This window comes from Indicator indicator, chromosome 2, assembly GCF_027791375.1.
Source record: "Indicator indicator isolate 239-I01 chromosome 2, UM_Iind_1.1, whole genome shotgun sequence".
Lineage (NCBI taxonomy): Eukaryota > Metazoa > Chordata > Aves > Piciformes > Indicatoridae > Indicator > Indicator indicator.
Genome location: NC_072011.1, coordinates 12,198,645 through 12,216,399, shown reverse-complemented (window position 1 = coordinate 12,216,399; position 17,755 = coordinate 12,198,645). Strand labels below are relative to the sequence as shown.

The following is a 17,755-nucleotide window of genomic DNA, read 5'->3' as shown; positions in this document are numbered from 1 at the left end:
TTCTATATCTGTGGTAGGAAAGTTTGCAGCCAAATCCTTTGTGACCACAAAGCCAACAGGATCTTAGCTGAAAAGAATTCCTACCAAAATATGGACATCTTGGAGAGGCTAGAAGGGTTTTACATTATGCAAGGATAGTGTCCTAGATCATTCCCCTTGCAGTAATTCACCTATCTAAAAAAATAATCAGTACAGTACTTTTTCAGGCTACTTTAAATATAGTCGGAATATTTCCTGTCTAATAAAAATAAACTTAAGTGCATAGTTTGTCCAGCTGAAAAAAAGGCCATCACCCAAATTAAATAAATAGCAGAAACCATGTGAAAGCCAAGGCCCTGCCACCAGGACCCATGAGATGTATTCACAGGGGCAGCCACCACTACCTGCAGCATGTAGGGTGCCAGGTTTAGAAGGCTGGAAGGAGAAAGGCATTTCAGACAGCAGTTTGGAAATCTTCTGGAGAAGGTAGAGGCAACATAAATGTTTTTGTGAAAGGGAAGATAGTACTGAGCCCTCAAGAGGCTGAGAGACAGATCAAAGCTGTGGATGAATAGATCAAAGATCTCAAAAATAAATGTATTTGCACAGCAAGCTGCCTGGTTTGCCTGAGTGAAATCCATTTCTCAACAATAGTTTTCTTGCATATCAGATTAGCAGACAAAGCACATTGTGCTCAGAATACTCAGAGATGCCACCAATAAAAACTGGACCCTCACCATTATCTACTTCTCTGTCTGTAAGTACTAGAATATAGGTCTGACAGCTCTAAAGTGCAGGAGAGGATTAATGAGGGATTTTTCCCAAATGACTAGCAACTGAGGGATGGTCTGCAGGGTGGAGGGGGTGGTTCTCAGTTCAGAGAGGCCTAGAAGAGGCTGAGAATTCCAGATTTTCTGAACATCCATTCAACATTCCTCTAGCTGGACACTTTTGAGTTGTTGGTCAGTTTTCAGAGGTTGGGCTGAATTTCTCCTTGGTGAAATTCATTACCCCCAGACAGGGAAGCAGAGCAGAAAATTCCCTGTCTTTGCTCCAGTGACAATTAGCTCTAGAAAGCAGAACAATTCTCATGAGATATTGACTCTTCAGCCCACTGCTTTGAACAGTCTGGTAAGAATTCCCAAACTCAAGATTATGACTTTTGTGTTGCATGGACTTTGAACTTGTAGTTTCCCAAGGGAGTATTCCAGGTTCTGACCTGGGATGGGGTTTTACAATTTTGACAAGAATTTTCATCCTAGACCTCCAAAATATTTCTCAAAGTGTTCTTTAAAGTGCTGCCACTGCTGCAATTAGAGGCAAAGGAGAAAAAGTGAAGGGAGAGGAGAGGAGAGGAGAGGAGAGGAGAGGAGAGGAGAGGAGAGGAGAGGAGAGGAGAGGAGAGGAGAGGAGAGGAGAGGAGAGGAGAGGAGAGGAGAGGAGAGGAGAGGAGAGGAGAGGAGAGGAGAGGAGAGGAGAGGAGAGGAGAGGAGAGGAGAGGAGAGGAGAGGAGAGGAGAGGAGAGGAGAGGAGAGGAGAGGAGAGGAGAGGAGAGGAGAGGAGAGGAGAGGAGAGGAGAGGAGAGGAGAGGAGAGGAGAGGAGAGGAGGGGAGGGGAGGGGGAGGGGAGGGGAGAGGAGGGGAGGGGAGGGGAGGGGAGGGGAGGGGAGGGGAGGGGAGGGGAGGGGAGGGGGAGGGGAGGGGGAGGGGAGGGGAGGGGAGGGGAGGGGAGGGGAGGGGAGGGGAGGGGAGGGGAGGGGAGGGGAGGGGAGGGGAGGGGAGGGGAGGGGAGGGTTTGAATGAATGTCATGATACTAAAAGAATTGTTTCCTTAAGAAATTCCAAGTCAAGCAGGAGTGCATCTGAATTATATTATTTACAGTTAATGAGGGCTAGAGGTACAAAACAGGGCACTACATGTTACTGATTTGAAAAGAGACCCTAGTTACCAGCAGCTTGACATGGGGTCTCAGGGAGGTGCACCAGTCAGAAGACCAGTGGGATTCTCTGCCAAACAGCCACATCTCTACATACAATCTAGAGAAACCTATGCTGGGGTAAGGTACACCTTAGATGAGCAGAGATGCTCCTATTTCCTAAGAATCTTCGGAAAAGGATATGAAAGGGAGAGGCAAGGTTGGCATAATAGAAAAGTCTAGACTTCCACTGGAAAATGCAAAATGCTCAGTCCGTTTACTGAACCATAAAGATCCTTGAGAAGTGACTGGTTTACAGTAGACCAATGTCCTTAAATGTGCTTTGTACACCAGGGCTAACCAATCTCATGGAGAAAGTTTGCCAGGAAGCTACAGCTAGAAACAGAAGACAAATCAATATCAGAAATAAGGTCTTTTCTTGAAACTGAGGTTTATTAACCTGGAACATAGGATGAGAAGAAATGATGAAGCTTTATTTTATTTTCCAGACTTTGCTGGAAAATATATCTTAATTAAAAGATATTTTAATATTTTACAGTTATGTTATTGGCTTCACTGAACTTAGTGAAATTCAACTCCATTGAATTCAATACAAATGAGATTAAACAAGGTGTCCTTTCAAGATCCCTTTCATCCCTATTTTTCTGTAATATAATAATCCTGGTTATAAAATCTCTATAACTATATTTCTACAGATATAACTGGTATTTTTTTCCTGTGTCTGTTTGCTTTATAGTTAACTGCATCACATGTGGTAAATGTACTTTATTAGGGACTGCTGGATTCCTTTAAGCTCAATGAACTTCATAAAGAATCTTGAGTGCTTCTGTCTGCAATGTGTCCTGTGTTGCATTGATCACCCAATGGGCTTTTTTCCCAAAGTATCACTGTCTAAATCATTGCAAGGAGAGCAACATAACAAAACCATTGTTTTAAATTTACCTGTATATCTTTTCCTTTTACTCAAAGACTGTCCACATAGAAAACAAGAGATATCATTGTCATTCTCCCAAGGGAAACATATTGCCTTTCAGCACTATTTTGCATGAGCCTTTCTCCTATCCTTTGTATGGTTATTTGTGTTCAGCTGCTCTGCCTGTGCATGTCTCTCTCTCTCCCTCTCTCTTCCTCTCTCTCTCTCTCTCACTGCTGTTGCCGAACTGCAGCTCCCGCTGGAATTTGCACAATCAAAACCAGCTCTCATCTCAAACAGCAGTGAATCACACCACCTGAAGAAGAATAGCAAATTGAGCACAGTAGCCTCACTGCTTATACAGCATGAGGTACCAGTAGCAGCCACAGGATGTTAGAACTTGGGTTTCTGTGAGACCCACTCAGCCTGAGACGGATCTGAAAGCTGATCAGAAAGCCATCACAGGGTTTTATAGGAGTGTGTGCATTTAGGGGATGTTTTTAAGAAGCTAATAGTGTGCTGCATCTGAAAGCTGGAAAAGGCTGCTGCTTGCTGCCGCTGCTGCTGCAGTAGCTGGTGCAGCAGGATGAATGTGTAAAGGACGGCTGCCCGAGACGTGCCAGTGAGTCTCCCGTCCTGCTCTCCCTTGATTAACTAAGGGATACAGAAGAGAACGGATGCGCTAAGCAAGTGCCACACTGGATCTACCACTGTGCACCCTTCACTGGGGAAAATGGTCAACAAAGACATGAATGGATTTCCAGTCAAGAAGTGCTCAGCCTTTCAGTTTTTTAAAAAGAGGGTAAGATTTTCTTTTTTTTTTTTTCTCTTTTCACTTTCTCTTTTTTTGTTGTGTTTTATTTGTTAATGTCCTAGAGCAGAGGGAAAGTCATTGTAGAGGGAAGGTAGTTTAGTACCAGTCTCCTACTGTAACGAGCCTGTAGCATGGGCAGTTCTCCTGAATACCAAGGGCAATAGCCCCATAGGCAAAGGGGAGCTGGGGAAGGGGTATGGGGATGAGGGGACTGAAAGGCATTACATCATCAGCCTTTGCTGTGGAATGTACATCTCAGTCACAGCTGACCACAGGGCTTGACGCAAGACAACCGGCTCTTCAGACCGGGATAATAGACTCCAAAGCAAAGTGCAGGGCTGTTGCAGCTTGTCTCTGACTCCCTCCTCCACATCCACCTAGGAGAATGACTCGCTCCACACCTGAAGTGCAGCATTACCCACCTCCATTCACCATCTCGTAGAGGGGGAGAAAAAGGGAACAAAGAGTTCAGCAAAATATTTCACAGCTTGTAATTTGTCTGTAATCACGATTCATGCAGAAGGGAAAAAAACAATAAGACTAAGGTACACCTGGATTTTGTTTTCTTCTATATTCTTTAACTTAGGCAGATATATCAGGATTTAGAAAAGGTGTGCTATGCATTGTATGACTGCTGATTTCCTTAAGGAATCATAAGTGCTACATTCTACCTCATCACTTTAGTTCAGTCCTTTCTGTTTTTTCAACTCTTTTATAGTGACGGTGCTGCACTCTCTCTTTTTAACTTGGGCAACAAATTTCCATGTGGCAACACAACAGGTATGCTGAGTATGTCTGGGTAGACCCAGCTAGGAGAAGCAAAGCATCAGAAAGAGATTGGTAGTAGGGACTCCCCTCTGAAAAGGATTTCCTGAACGATTAAAAATACAAACTTCTCTTTAAACAGACTGGAGTAGGAGCAGATAAGCTGCTCCATTCACTTGTTAGTTCATTCATTCATTCATCCCCATTCATTCTCTCCCTTGGTTATGCCAAGAATCTGTTTAGCCCATTTAACCCTTCAGGCAAAGAAAGTGAAGCCTATACCAGCTACTACTTTGAAAGCCAGGGTCAACCCCTTTTGGACAGATTTAAGGGCAGACATGGAAAATACTAGCAGAACCATTCAGAGGGAAAAAGTACAGTCTTTGCTAGCAATTGTTATTTTCAAGGTGATTTGTGAAAGGCCCAGATAAACAGCCCAAACACCACATAAACTCAGCCCATAAAAATGGTTCTTATCTTAAGCTGCATCTCATTTCAATATATTACTATTGGCACATGTATGTTTGATATATAGGTCACCAGAAAGGTTTCTGTGTTTTGCAGAAATGCTCAGAAGTTTTAATATAAATGTATTCTTAAAGAGAAAACAAAACAGCTTGCAGTTGCTGTATGAGGTGAATTATTGTCAATCATATTCTATCTCTGTTTAGAGGTAAAGCAAGATATCACTGGGAGCTTTTACATCATTTTGGTTTAGAAGCAGGGAATTTTTTTTTCCAGAGCTATTCTGATGATCAGCGAATTTGTCATTGGAAAAGCTTATTCATTGTAGACATGTATGGAGAAATTGGCACAGTGATGCAGTACTGGACAGTGGATCAGGAGAAACAGCCATTTCTAGTGCTTGAGGGTATTCATTTATTTTGCCTTTTTGCTGTTGTGGTGAAGACAGATGTAATCAGTAAAAGCAATTTAGAGGCAAAGGAAGGAAATTCTCTCCTCATACATTTCTGTCAATAGATGGGTCTTCACCGTGTTTCTCTTTCTCCCATTATCTTCCTCACAGACAACCCTTTGCATTCAAATATTAACTGCATTGTTCCTGTGTGGGTGCCTGAAACATACATAAACAAGATAAGATGTTCATAATGTGTTGCTGGCTCCCAGCAACATATCCTGCATTTGCTGAACTGATGAACTGCTGCATTTATCTACTGGAAGATGAGGAAAGAAGGTTAAATGTAGTCAGTTAGGTTCCTTACCAGTGCTCTGAACACTGGGGCTGAGTAACCACCAAAATCCTGTCCATATGGAAGCATAGCTGCTAGGTTTCTCCATGTCAGTCTAGCATGTGATGTTGTTTGACAGTAAGCATCCTCACAGGACCAGTGCACTCTAACCAATACCAGCAACTGACTGGATGCATCCTACATTCCTAGTTAGAGGAGTTGCCTTCTGATAGGCCCTGTGGAGCCTATCAGCTCTGACTGTAGGGTGGGGTATTGCTATCCCCTCTTTACTGACAGGTGACCAGTGAAGGTCACACAGAGAAGGAGGTATGTTTTCTGGGTACTGCACAGCCTTTTCTCAGGTCACTAGTAGTATCTATGATGAAACAAGGGATGGGACTCCAATCTCTTCAGTTTAAAATCAGCCTCCAGTCTGTCTCCTCAAAATCTCCAATTTCTAGCACAGGCAGTTTTCAAGTCTAATTATGAAAAATCTGTATCAATCTAGATTAGAACATCTCAAATTTCAGGAAATGTTAAACTCAGATTTTTTTTTTTAATTACTAGATATATATTCATTTTCCATTGAGCCTTATGTTTTCATTGAATTGCAATTCTCTTTGTTGCTCTAGCCAAGAGTGCAGAAAGGGACTAACAGAGCTCTGTGTGTTCAGGCTAGTTTGAAAGTGCATTCAAACACTGACTTCAATTTAAGGACCAGATATCTTTTTAAGCCTAGTTTATTCTCTGATGAAAAAGCACTGACCCTCTGGGATGTTGCCTGCTGTGTCAGATGATTCAGGGTATGGGCTAATCATGTTCAGAGGTCAGAGAACAGGAAGGAAAGGCTGAAACTAAAAGGCAGAACACTTAATTGAAACAAAAGGGGAAACAGAAACTATTGGTTTTGCAGAATGCCCTCTAGCAATTATTGCTGGCAGGGTTGGAAACAAATAGTAGGGGCTTCATCCACTTAAAAACTGCACAGTTTAGAAGAAAACAAAATGATTTATAACGTTTGTCTTTTTTTTTTTATTATTGCAAGAGGTGCAGCAACTAATTGTGTCTAGCATCAGGATGATATTTTAATAATTAATAATTCTTTTAATAAGTGATGACACATAAATCTAAAAAGATAAGGGGAGAGAAGAAGATGACACATATAGGCACAAGGAGATAAACTGAAGTTACTCCAGTGAAGATAAATTATAAAGCCCATTGTTCACCTACTCTGACGTCATGGCATAAAAGGATCATCCTTTTGAAAAGGCTGGGGGACTGAAAGACTTTATTGTCTCACAGTAAATTATTAACTTCATTTTTGTTAACATCCCTTTCCCTGTCCACTGCTGCAGCATACTGGATAGCAACACTTATGTAGTCCACTGACTGGTTTTGGCTACAAATGGCTGGTAAATCTCTCTTTTTCACATGCTAACAGCATTTTGACTTTCCCAAAGCTCAATGAAAAGGTTTTGTTAATTGGCAGAAGTCAGATCCCTCTGCTGTGAGGGACTTACAGGTCTCATCCATCAGAGTTGTAGGATTACCCACAGAACTGGGCTGTACCAATTCAAAGGATCACTGCATGTGGTAAACCTGCAACTATGCTTTTGCTGTTCAGCCAGCAGGATACCTCAGGGCAGAGGGGCCTTTCATTGCCACATACTGCTATCCCCATCTGTTTTTGGGGGGGAAATGGGGGGTTGTGATATTTGCACTGCTTTCTTCACCTGTATTTATCTCCCTTATAAAGACTTTTGGATGACATTTTGCAATATGTGACTCCTCTCACCTTGAAATACCATATTGTGCCACGTAACACAGCACAACCAACATGGTTAAAGCTGGATGAATGATGAACTGCCTGTGCTACTTAAACACTGTCTGATGATGTGGTAACTTCAGTGAACATGAGAATTCATTATCCTCTTAGGTCTGGACCAAGACCAAATACAGATTTATTCAGAATGTGAAGAAGATAAATGACTGATAAATGGGGAAAGAAGTATCTGTCTTCCATAACAGGAAAAAATAAAAGAAGGAAAAAGACAAATAGGGTGTATCTTAGAAAGGAAGTTTATTGCAGGGATTAAGGATTTGCTAGTCCAAAACTTGATAAGGAAAAGAATATCCATAATCCTTTTTCACTGTGAAAATTTACATTAATTAGCAATTTAGGTCAAGTTAAAGTGAATGCATAAGAAGGAAGACAAAGAAAATCCCTGTCTTTGTTTCTATGTAGTTTTTCCAAATATATAGTTCATGGAAACCATGCCCTCCTCCTTTCTAGGCTGATATTCTTTTGGCATTACACACCAACAGCTTTCTCCATACTTAAGATGAAGAGGCTAACTCATAAACATCATCATGCACTAAGATGACAGCTCAGCCTGCATTAGAACTCAAGGCAATGAACAACTGAGGGGGCTGCAAAACCACCTGAGTAACATTTTTAGGATTACAGTAATTTAGTGGTACAGAATTCCTTTGAAATCATTACTTCCATCTGATCTCCTAGAGATTATGTGCTCTCTGGTAGATTACTGCAAGACTTTTTCAGGTCTGGAAGTCTAACTGTGAGCTTCGAAATTATAGTCAAAACTGACTGTACCTTATGAAAATGGCAGCTTTATTTGGGATGGCTGCTGCTTTTCTTAGCTGCTCAAGCCAATGTCACAAAAAGTACATACAATTTAAAATTAATTTCCAGAGACAGGGATCTTCATTGACTGCAAGCAAGATAGAGGTTAGCTGCAACAGAGACCTATTTCGCATCTCAAACTACTTCTATATGAAGAGGTGCTGAGCATCTGTGCTCTTCTCAGCATGGCAAAACTCTAAGCACTCAAATTTGTCCAGCAAAACCCCAAAGAGCTTGAAATAAAATTAATATAAAAGAAATAAGGAAGGATGGAAGAATAATGGCAGAAAGAGAGAAAAAGAAAGAAATAAAGAGAGCAAGAAAATAAGAAAAGTCTCTCTTATTCCTTTCTCCCTTCCCTAGTCTACTACTTCCTCTTTCATGAAAGTGTAAGCCTAGAAAGCACATTCAGACTCTTTGAACTGGATTTCTTTTCCTAAACATGCCTCATAATCCCTACAACAAATTTGTCATGTTGCTGTTCATAATTTCCCAGGTCACTTTCACTTTTGGGAAAACCCCCCTGATTAAAAATCTAGAAATCCTCTTCATTTTTAGCCTAATTTTACCTGCGACCAAATTTTTCCCATTTGCTTTTATACCACCCTAAAGCCACAATTCAAACATCTCTTGCACTTCCATCATATGTAGAACTACTGCTGTATTTATAGAAAGCAGTCATTTCTTCTTTCAGTTGTATGTAGCCAGGGCAAATAAGCCAGCTTCTTTTAAACTCTTCTTTAGGATAGGCTTTCCATTCTCTGGCTGCTACAACAGACAAAGGCAGCTGCAACATTTCTGATCTGAGATTACCAAAGCATCCATATATTCCTCTTGATGTTCTTTCTCATGAAGCCTACTTCATGCTTCTAACCTCCACCCCATTCCTCTTGGTCCACTCTGGTCCTCTTTTGCTGAGAAGGCCTCCTGGGTACCACCAGCACATGTTATGATCACAAGCCTAGGCTCTATATCAAGCCCAGCTCCAGTACTAACCTTCCTCTTCCCAATACACATTTAGCTAGTTCCTTTGTCTTTGGATATTAGGAAAAACTTCTTCACTGAAAGGGTTATCAATCATTGGAGTACACTTCCCAGGGAGGTGGTTGAATCCTCATCCTTGGAAGAATTTAAAAGACATGAAGATGTGGTGCTAAGGAATATGGTTTAGCACCAGATTTGGTAGTTAGATAATGGTTGGATGCAATGCTTTTAAAGCTCTTTTCCAACCAAGATGATCTTATGATCCTATAAACTACAAACTCAGGGATATGTGGTTGGAAAGCTGCAACTTGGAGAGGGACCTGGGGGTATTGGTTCACAATTGACTAAAAAATGAGTCAGTAATGTGCACAGGTGGCAAACAAAGCCAGTGGGATCCTGGGTTGTATTAGAAACACTGTGGCCAGCAGGAACAGGAAGGTAATCATCTCCCTGCACTCAGCACTGGTGGAGACACACTTCCAGTACTGTGTTCGGTTCTGGGCCCCTCAATGCAAGAAGGATGTGGAGGTGCTGGAGTGTGTCTAGAGAAGGGCAATGAGGTTCGTGAAGGGTCTGGAGCACATGACCTACAAGAAGCAGCTGAGTGAGGTAGGGTTGTTCAGTTTGGAGAAGAGGGTGAGGGTAGACCTCATCACTCTCTATAACTACCTGAAGGGAGGTTGGGGGCAAGCCTCTTCTCCTTGGTGTCAAGTGACAGGACTAGAGGAAATGGTTTCAAGCTGTGCCAGGGGAGGTTCTGGCTGGAGGTTGGTAAATATTCTTCACTGTAAGGGTTGTCAACCATGGGAGTGATCTGCCCAGGGCAGAGTTTGAGTCACCATCCCTGGAGGTGTTTAATCAGTGTGTGGACTTGGCACTCAGGGACATGGTTGAGCATTGACACTTCAGTGCTGCATCAAAAGTTGGACTAGATGAACTTCGAGGTCTCTTCCAACTGGACGTATTCTGTGACTCTGTGATTTTGTGATTCTGTAATTATTTTTCGTAACAGTACTCTTATTTTTCATTTTAACTAATTAATTCCCATGTGTTATCACTGTCTTACTGACTTACTGAACACCATATAGATTAAATGATCCATTTTTGCCTCATCAAAGGAAGACAGCAGGCAAGTATGGCATACTGGTAAATGCATGCTGCATGCTCTCATTTTCTGTTGAGCTCTTTAAAATTTGCTCTCTCCTCAGATGTGATAAGTTTGGGTTTTTCTGTATACATAGTCTAATGAGGTTTTTCTCTTGTGTTGTATGTCATTCTCCTCCTGGAAAATACAGACCACAGAGTTCATATTAAGATTTACTTTTTCTCTCAGCTCTGCGCTTCTGAGAAACAGACTTCTTTTTTCCTCTTTTATTTTTTTTTTCAGTTTTCAGAATCTGACTGGATTTTTCCAGACCCCCTCACAGCTGTTCTACCACTTTCAGGTTCTCATTACCCGCCATCACTAATGAAATGGTAATGGAGGATAGGTTCCTTTGAGAGCTTGCTCTGGCTCATTCCTTTCAAGATCAGATAAGATATTGCTTGATCCTGAATAGTGCTTTGCTCTCTCTTCATTACGTGCCTTCAGAGTTGAGTACAGCTTCTGTTTGGGGAAGAGCCAGCCATGAAATCTCTGAATTTTCTGCCAAGTGCATATTAACACTGTTTTAAAGGCCACAGAGTCTGGAGTTAAATTCTTGGAGAAATCCAAACACAGTGATGTCACTGCAATCATAACTCAGCTCAGCAGCCTCAGTATCATTTACCTTGTTGGAACCTTCATATTATCCAAAAAACATTGTGACATAAGAAACTTCCAGCAAGAAGAACAACACAAAGGGTTTTGGACGCTCTTGGCTGGGTGGGAAGAGGTGCTGCAAACTGAGATACTGCGAAACAGACATCTGTGTCTGCTGAAAAATCAATGTGATGCCTCTGCCAAATGGAGAGAGTACTAAGTAGGATCCACAGGAGCTGGGACGGACTAAGAATTTGAAGCAGTTAGGATATTTGTTACCCTACTGTCACAGTGTGAGAGCTGAAATCCCCCTCCCACTGACAATGACCAGGCTAGCTCAGTCTGGAAGCAAATGAAAGTTGTATTTACAAGCAAATCTACAATCTATGATGAAATGCAATGAATATGTACAAATATACACTATTCACGACATTTACAAATATGTACAGTCAACAGAAAAGCACAATCAAGCTCCCTTTGCTTCCCCCAAGGAGCCTTTTCCCCAAGGGGCCTCTCCCCCAGCCAGAAGGAATACCCCCAGACTCCCCTGGCAGAAGGCAGAGAGTCAAGAAGAAGGCAGGCTGTTAGACTTCGCTTATCAAGGTCAGTGTGTTATCTTCAGCCAGAAAAGAAGCAGCAGCAGACAGAAGCCCAGCAAGTTGTCAACTGCCCAACTCCCCAACCTTGTTTTGAATAGTGGGTCATAAACATTTCTCTCTCTCCAATGGAAGTGTTTAAAATAATCATTATTTTGCTTTCTTACAACAATAGTGACTTATTTACATTATCTCACTTTCTCTGCTTGAACTTTGTGAAGAAAAATTAAAAAGACAGTTTTTAAAACCATCACACCTACTAATTAAAGGCACCATTTTGGTAAGAGTTACAGGTTCAGAGAAGGTCAAGGGTTGTGTCCGTGGAGAAAGGAATCAAAATTGAATGCAATGGAAAGCTTACACCCTTCTAAAAAGTTGGCTGGAATTGAAGGACAACAGCCATCTCTGCAGAAAAAAAAAAAAAGACAAAACAAAACAAAAAAAGTAAATAGAGATACTAAAGCAATGGAAAAACAAGATCTAAAACCACAAAAGAACCTTGCAAAATCAAATCAGTACCAGAGAAGTGTTTTTTCTTCTAAATATCATGTTAACAGAAAATAATTGTTAGTGGTTGTTATTTATGGAAGTTGATTTTACAGCAAGATGATTAAATATTGAGAATAAGGAAACAATTAATAGCTCCAAATACAATAAATTTTAACCTTTATTGAAGACTCTGCACTGACAGATGTCCAAGTCAGCTAAAAGCAATTAACTGAGTCTCAAAATATCCTGATAAGGCAGAAAAGTCATTCCCATTTCACAAATTAAGTCTGTTAGACAAGTTGTTGCACAAGAGAGAAGTGAATTTTCCCCTGACCCTTACTGTAACTTCTCCTCACTGAAAAAAAAAAAAAAAAAAAAAGAAAAACACAAGACATTCCCTTTTCTTGAAAGAGCAGCACCAAACCTCTGCTAGGGTTTGCTGTGACTGGAAGTTATTCAGGAGTTTTAAGCAGCTTAATGACCTAAATACCAAAATAACTTTTTTGTTTTTCAAATGATCCTAAGTGCCTGATACCTTCTTGTTCACAGGACAGTGGCACTAGAAGTTGCTAGATTTCTACATTGTTTAAACAAATCATGTTCCAGTCTGAGATGAGACTTCATGAACATACATAGCATAGTGAAAATCCCTGGCCATTGTTGCTATCAAAATCAGTTTTTATATGGCTGAATGGGAGAGCTGGGGAATTTTACAACTGTGGCTGGGAAAGATATCTTTTATTTTATTTCCTGCTCTGTTTTTACCAGATGTTTGCTAGATTATCTTGCTTCTTCACCTCCTATGCTTATTTTTCACTGGCACAGTCAGAGGTCTTCAGATGTATAGTAGAATAAGTGGTGGGGCAGGGGAGGGGAGGAAAGAAATTGAAAAAAACCCCACTGTTAAGCCAAATGCTTAAACTGCATATTGGCAATAAAATTTATGAATGTATTGCAAAAAAATCACCCAAGAATTGGTCACTAAAATGGCTTGAAATTCCTTCCATTTAAAGTAGTTACAAATTAGTGGGGAGGGAAAAAAACACAGTACTTTTAGTATCTTTTGTTTCCCTAAAAGATTCTTTCATTTATCTAATGCAAGCCTGTTAAATTTAACAAGTGTAAATACATTGGAATTTGATTAATGACAATTTTTTCTTTACTTTAAAATTAATGAGATTTTGGAAGCAAATTGTCATTGTTTGACACACTCTAATCCGTGTAAAACTTTTGACCTCTCGTTCCTAAAAGGCCTACTAAAAGGAGTGCTCCTTACAAGAACAGCCACTGTAAAAACTGCTTTTCCAGTTGAAGTGTTGGCCTAAACCTCTGTGCCATGGGAATAAAATCACTCTAGGAATCCTCTGTGTAAAACCTTTCTGACTAACTGCTAGGCCGTGACGCAAAGAAGAGCCGTAAGAAAAAACATCTGAAAAGAAGGTCGTGAAAAGTAATGTTGGAGGAGGACAGTCTGCGATATAAAAACCTACAATAAAGTTAACAGCTATGCTGTGTAGTTGGGAGAATGCCCAGTATTAGGAACTTACAACCTGCAGCTAATGATTGCAAACTATGATTCATTTCTTGTTTGAACTCTTGTAAAATTGCCTTATCTTGCTCCCCTGTACGAATCTTTGAAATTAAAGGTTATGCAGACTATTTTAATAACAAACACCATTATGGTGATAATCACTGGGAGCACAGTGCTCAAAATGTCATCTCTGCCCCTCAGATAAACTCATATCTCCGTCATCTGCAAGGATATTTGTTCATTCTTGTTGGAGCTTGATCTTTTATTGGAAACAAGATCTGTGAAATCCACAAGAGTGTATCAGATTCTCAGAATCTTTATCTTCTGATCTGATGCTTAGGACTATCACCCATGTACTCTCATCAAGAAGGAATGCCGGAATGTTTTCCTAACTTTTTTATTTTTTTAACACAATCCTTTATTCTGTCTCATGTTACACCAATCTTGCTGCCTGTCCACATAATCAGGATCTCACCCTATTGCATGGCACCTCAGAAAGTACCAAGACATGTATTTATGTGCCTGATACACCCAGATACAATTATCTTGGTCTAAAGTGGCTTTGGTGAAGAAGCTCAGATGTGATACAGAACTAATTATTTCCAAGTACCAACTAGTTCAGAGCACATGTGGAGCAGAGGGAAGCAATGGGTATCACCTAATCCCCCTGCCAGAAGCACTTTCAGAGATCAGTTCAGGTACTTGAGCTCATATTCAACCCCAGAGCCCCAAACCAAAGTATTGTGACCTTTTCTTCTTACGCCAACAGACTGCAGGTGTCACGAAAAGCACATCCACTCTCCCTCCAGGCTGTGTGTTGCATTTTCATCCTGGTTCCATGTTGTCATCTCCTTTGCTCTATGAATACTCTGTCCTTTCCTATAACAACAGTATCACTGACTTCAGCTTGATTTTATGTTCCTCTAGGAAACCAGCAGACAAAGCTAATTAATAGTCAAGCGTCTTTATTTAGGACTACTAGTCAGGGCTGATTTTGAACTCTCACTTCGATTCAAGAAATAGATGAACATAAATGATGATCAATGCTCAGCAGCTCTGTAGATGTGCATCCAAAGGATGCAGCCTTCATCCAGAGGTGTTCATTGGTTGCCAGGCTCAAAAGACCAGACATGGAGTAACTGTACACCCTTCCACATGGAGTAAGTCATGGCAAATGCATGGTTGGACCAGCATTGTCTGTACTGTTTTAAAGGTTTGGCATTTTCAGGGAACCAAACAATGCCAGTATTTCCATTGCCACTCTGACAGCAGGGCTTTTGGTCCATCCATATTTCACATTTCCACACTTACTTCTCTGTCAAATTCATTATCCGGTTCTGGTTCATCTTTCTTGACTCTGCTTCAAATGAAACAACCAGGTTCTTCAAACAATGGCTTTTTCAGAACACTTCTTTGTGTGGTAGGACAGAAGAGACCCTTCTCCTGTCCTGGCATCAGGTCAATACCTGCATGTCTTCTCTGACTGTTACCACTGCAACCAAACACTTGGCTGCATTGAGGTAATGTTAGGTGCAACAACTCTGGCCATCACTTGCCTAAGTGTTTATAGAGAATGTGAGGTACCTGCTCCTCTGTCTCTTCTTGACCAAGATTTTTCTCCACTTTTACACAAACATGTAATGAAAGTGGAAGCTGTATAGGAGTAATTTTTTTTAAAGGGCAGACCTCTTTAGAAATCCTCACACACTGACCTCCAATTCTAAGGAAATGAGAAGACTTAGAATAGTTCTGGTAGATTTGGTGCAGACCTATCTTTTGGATCCCATCAAGACAACTGAGCAGCATCCTCAGTGTCATTCAACTGAAGTTCCCCAATTAGTCTTGAACATTTTTTCCTGCATTTCTCAAAATATTTCCAGACAAAACCCAGTTCACTGAATTTTCCAAAGAGGCCCAAGATTGAGACTTACCTGTGTATGTACACGCATGTTAACATACAGCATGCACACATCTATATGTGTATATAGGCATACATTGTTTTATTGTCACTTATCTTCCTGCCCCACAAAACAGGGTGAGTTTTAATACCACACCATAGCCATTTCTGTACCACTTCTCTATTTTTATTTGAACTAGCTGATATTCCCACACAAGATGCTGTGGACAGAGAAGTTCTGTGCTATGTCACTTGCCTGACTCAAACAAAAAGGCATGCATAAGTCTCTCATAAAATTCCCTTTTCAATGGTTGTTTTTGGAGTAATATTTCATGCAGCAGATCAGACAAAATCATCTCTTAGCTCAAGGTCTCTGACACCATCAAGACCCTTGAAGAGATGGACAGGCAAGAAGCAATGCAGTCCTCTGGAAGGAGCTTAGAGTTTCCATTCATTATCCCATCTGGCACTTACACTTCCCTTGTAGATCCTGCATTTCAGTTTGACAATGTCTCCCCAGTGCGTGGTACCAGAAGTTATGATGCACTTCGAAGAGATGGGAGATCTATGTTTTTGATAAGGAGACTGTGAGATTTGACTCATGGTGTCAGAAGAGTCCATTAAGTGCCCATTCCTTCCTAAGCCTGCAGTGTCTATGCATGCACCCTCCACTAGCCCGCTGTGAGAGGAAGGGGTCCCCTTTCAGATTCAAGACTTATTTTATTTTTTATGGTTTTTCTTTCACGCTGTACTTCTGAGTCCAGTGTTGAGGGAACAAAGGTGACCACTCTGGGATATCTTGCCTGGACTAAATAAATTCCTTCTTCCTCTATTTAAGATTAATTAAGAAATGTTGAAGGGAAAAAAGGTCAGAGCTACTCTGAGATTGTTCATTCCATCCCCAATTATTCAATATATACTAAGCCTGAAAGAGCTGTAATTAGATATGAGAAAAGCCTGATGAGGTTCTCTTTCTGTGTAGTTCCAAACACACTGGCAGTCCTCCAGAATTCAAACACATAAATAAATCTTCTTTTCAACAAATTAGTTCTGTTCATTGTTATTCTCTCTTTTTTTTTTTTTTTTCCCCTCCAAGGCCTAACCTGCCTGGACATTTCCCATTTGGTAGCCTGTGCACTGAATAGGCCTAAACAGAGGCAAAAGGAGAGAGTGTTTCTTCTTCATCATAAGCTGCTAGGAAGTCCAGAACACTATGTTTCATGAAGCTCTTGTAGGAACTTTTGTGAACTTTGGAGAACCCCAGAAGCTTCTGCACCCAAATGTCTTTGCAGATCTGTGCATGCATATTGGATACAGACATCCATGTTGGGTTTCTCCAGTGTAGGTAAGCTACCTGAAAATTAATCCCCTTGTCCTAGCAGGGTAAAAACAAAACAAAACAAAACAAAACAAAACTAAAAACAAAAAAACCCAAACAAACAAACAAAAAAGCCCCAAGCAGGCGTGCCATGTACCCAGCAGGCTCTTCACACTGCCAGTGAGTTCAGTGACTCACAGGGCTTGCAAGGAGCCAAGAGTTTGGTGCACTTGCTGCTTTTGAAAATGTTGTCCTTAGCAAAGGAGTCACTGGCCAAGTCCACAACCTTAGACTGTGGTCTGACTTCTCTTATTTAATGGTTACATAGAATGCAAATACTATTCAGTCCATTTAAAAACTTGGCTGACTTGTCTGTCTCAGGCATTTCCTCCTTCTTCAATTTCTGTGTGCTTTAAATTAAGATAATTCTTTAAGCAAAGTGGTACCTCTCTCATTTCACTTGTTCTTTTACACAGCAGTTTACATTCTTGAGTAGGATCCTTGTGAAAGGTTTACACACCAAGCTGAAACCATGCAGATCCTCCTGCCTGCAGGGTATTTTTCAACAGTAGATACTTTTCTCTGATATCCTAGTTATTGTTTAACCAGCTCACCCTACTCACTCAGGGGAAAAAAGTATTAGCTTCCAATAGCTTTTACCCAAGATGACTTCAGAATTTTTTAATTTTTGCAAGAATTAGATAAAAGAAAACCCACACACAACCAAGCATGTGGAGCAAGAGACTCAGAACAAGCTGTTCCAGTCACAGGCTTCCCAAAACCAATAACCCTCACATGCAAAAGACTTCAGTCCTCAAGCTGATAAGACAGTATTGATGACTTACACTTCAACCTGTATTTCTAGAACAAAGGTCTTTATTGCCATCATACAATCATAGAATCAACACAGAATCACAGAATCAGCAGGTTGGAAGAGACCTCCAAGATCATCCAGTCC

At 40.8% G+C, this 17,755-nt stretch overlaps 1 protein-coding gene across 1 annotated transcript in view; it reads left to right on the top strand.

Moving 5' to 3' along the window:
• Nucleotides 1-3,561: 3,561 nt before the first annotated feature.
• SGK1 (serum/glucocorticoid regulated kinase 1) overlaps nucleotides 3,562-17,755 on the top strand; it is an 82,965-nt gene continuing 68,771 nt past the window's right edge. Inside the window, exon 1 of the mRNA XM_054398124.1 lies at nucleotides 3,562-3,630. Within this exon, the coding sequence (XP_054254099.1) occupies nucleotides 3,562-3,630 (69 nt within the window). The remainder of the gene's footprint in view (nucleotides 3,631-17,755) is intronic.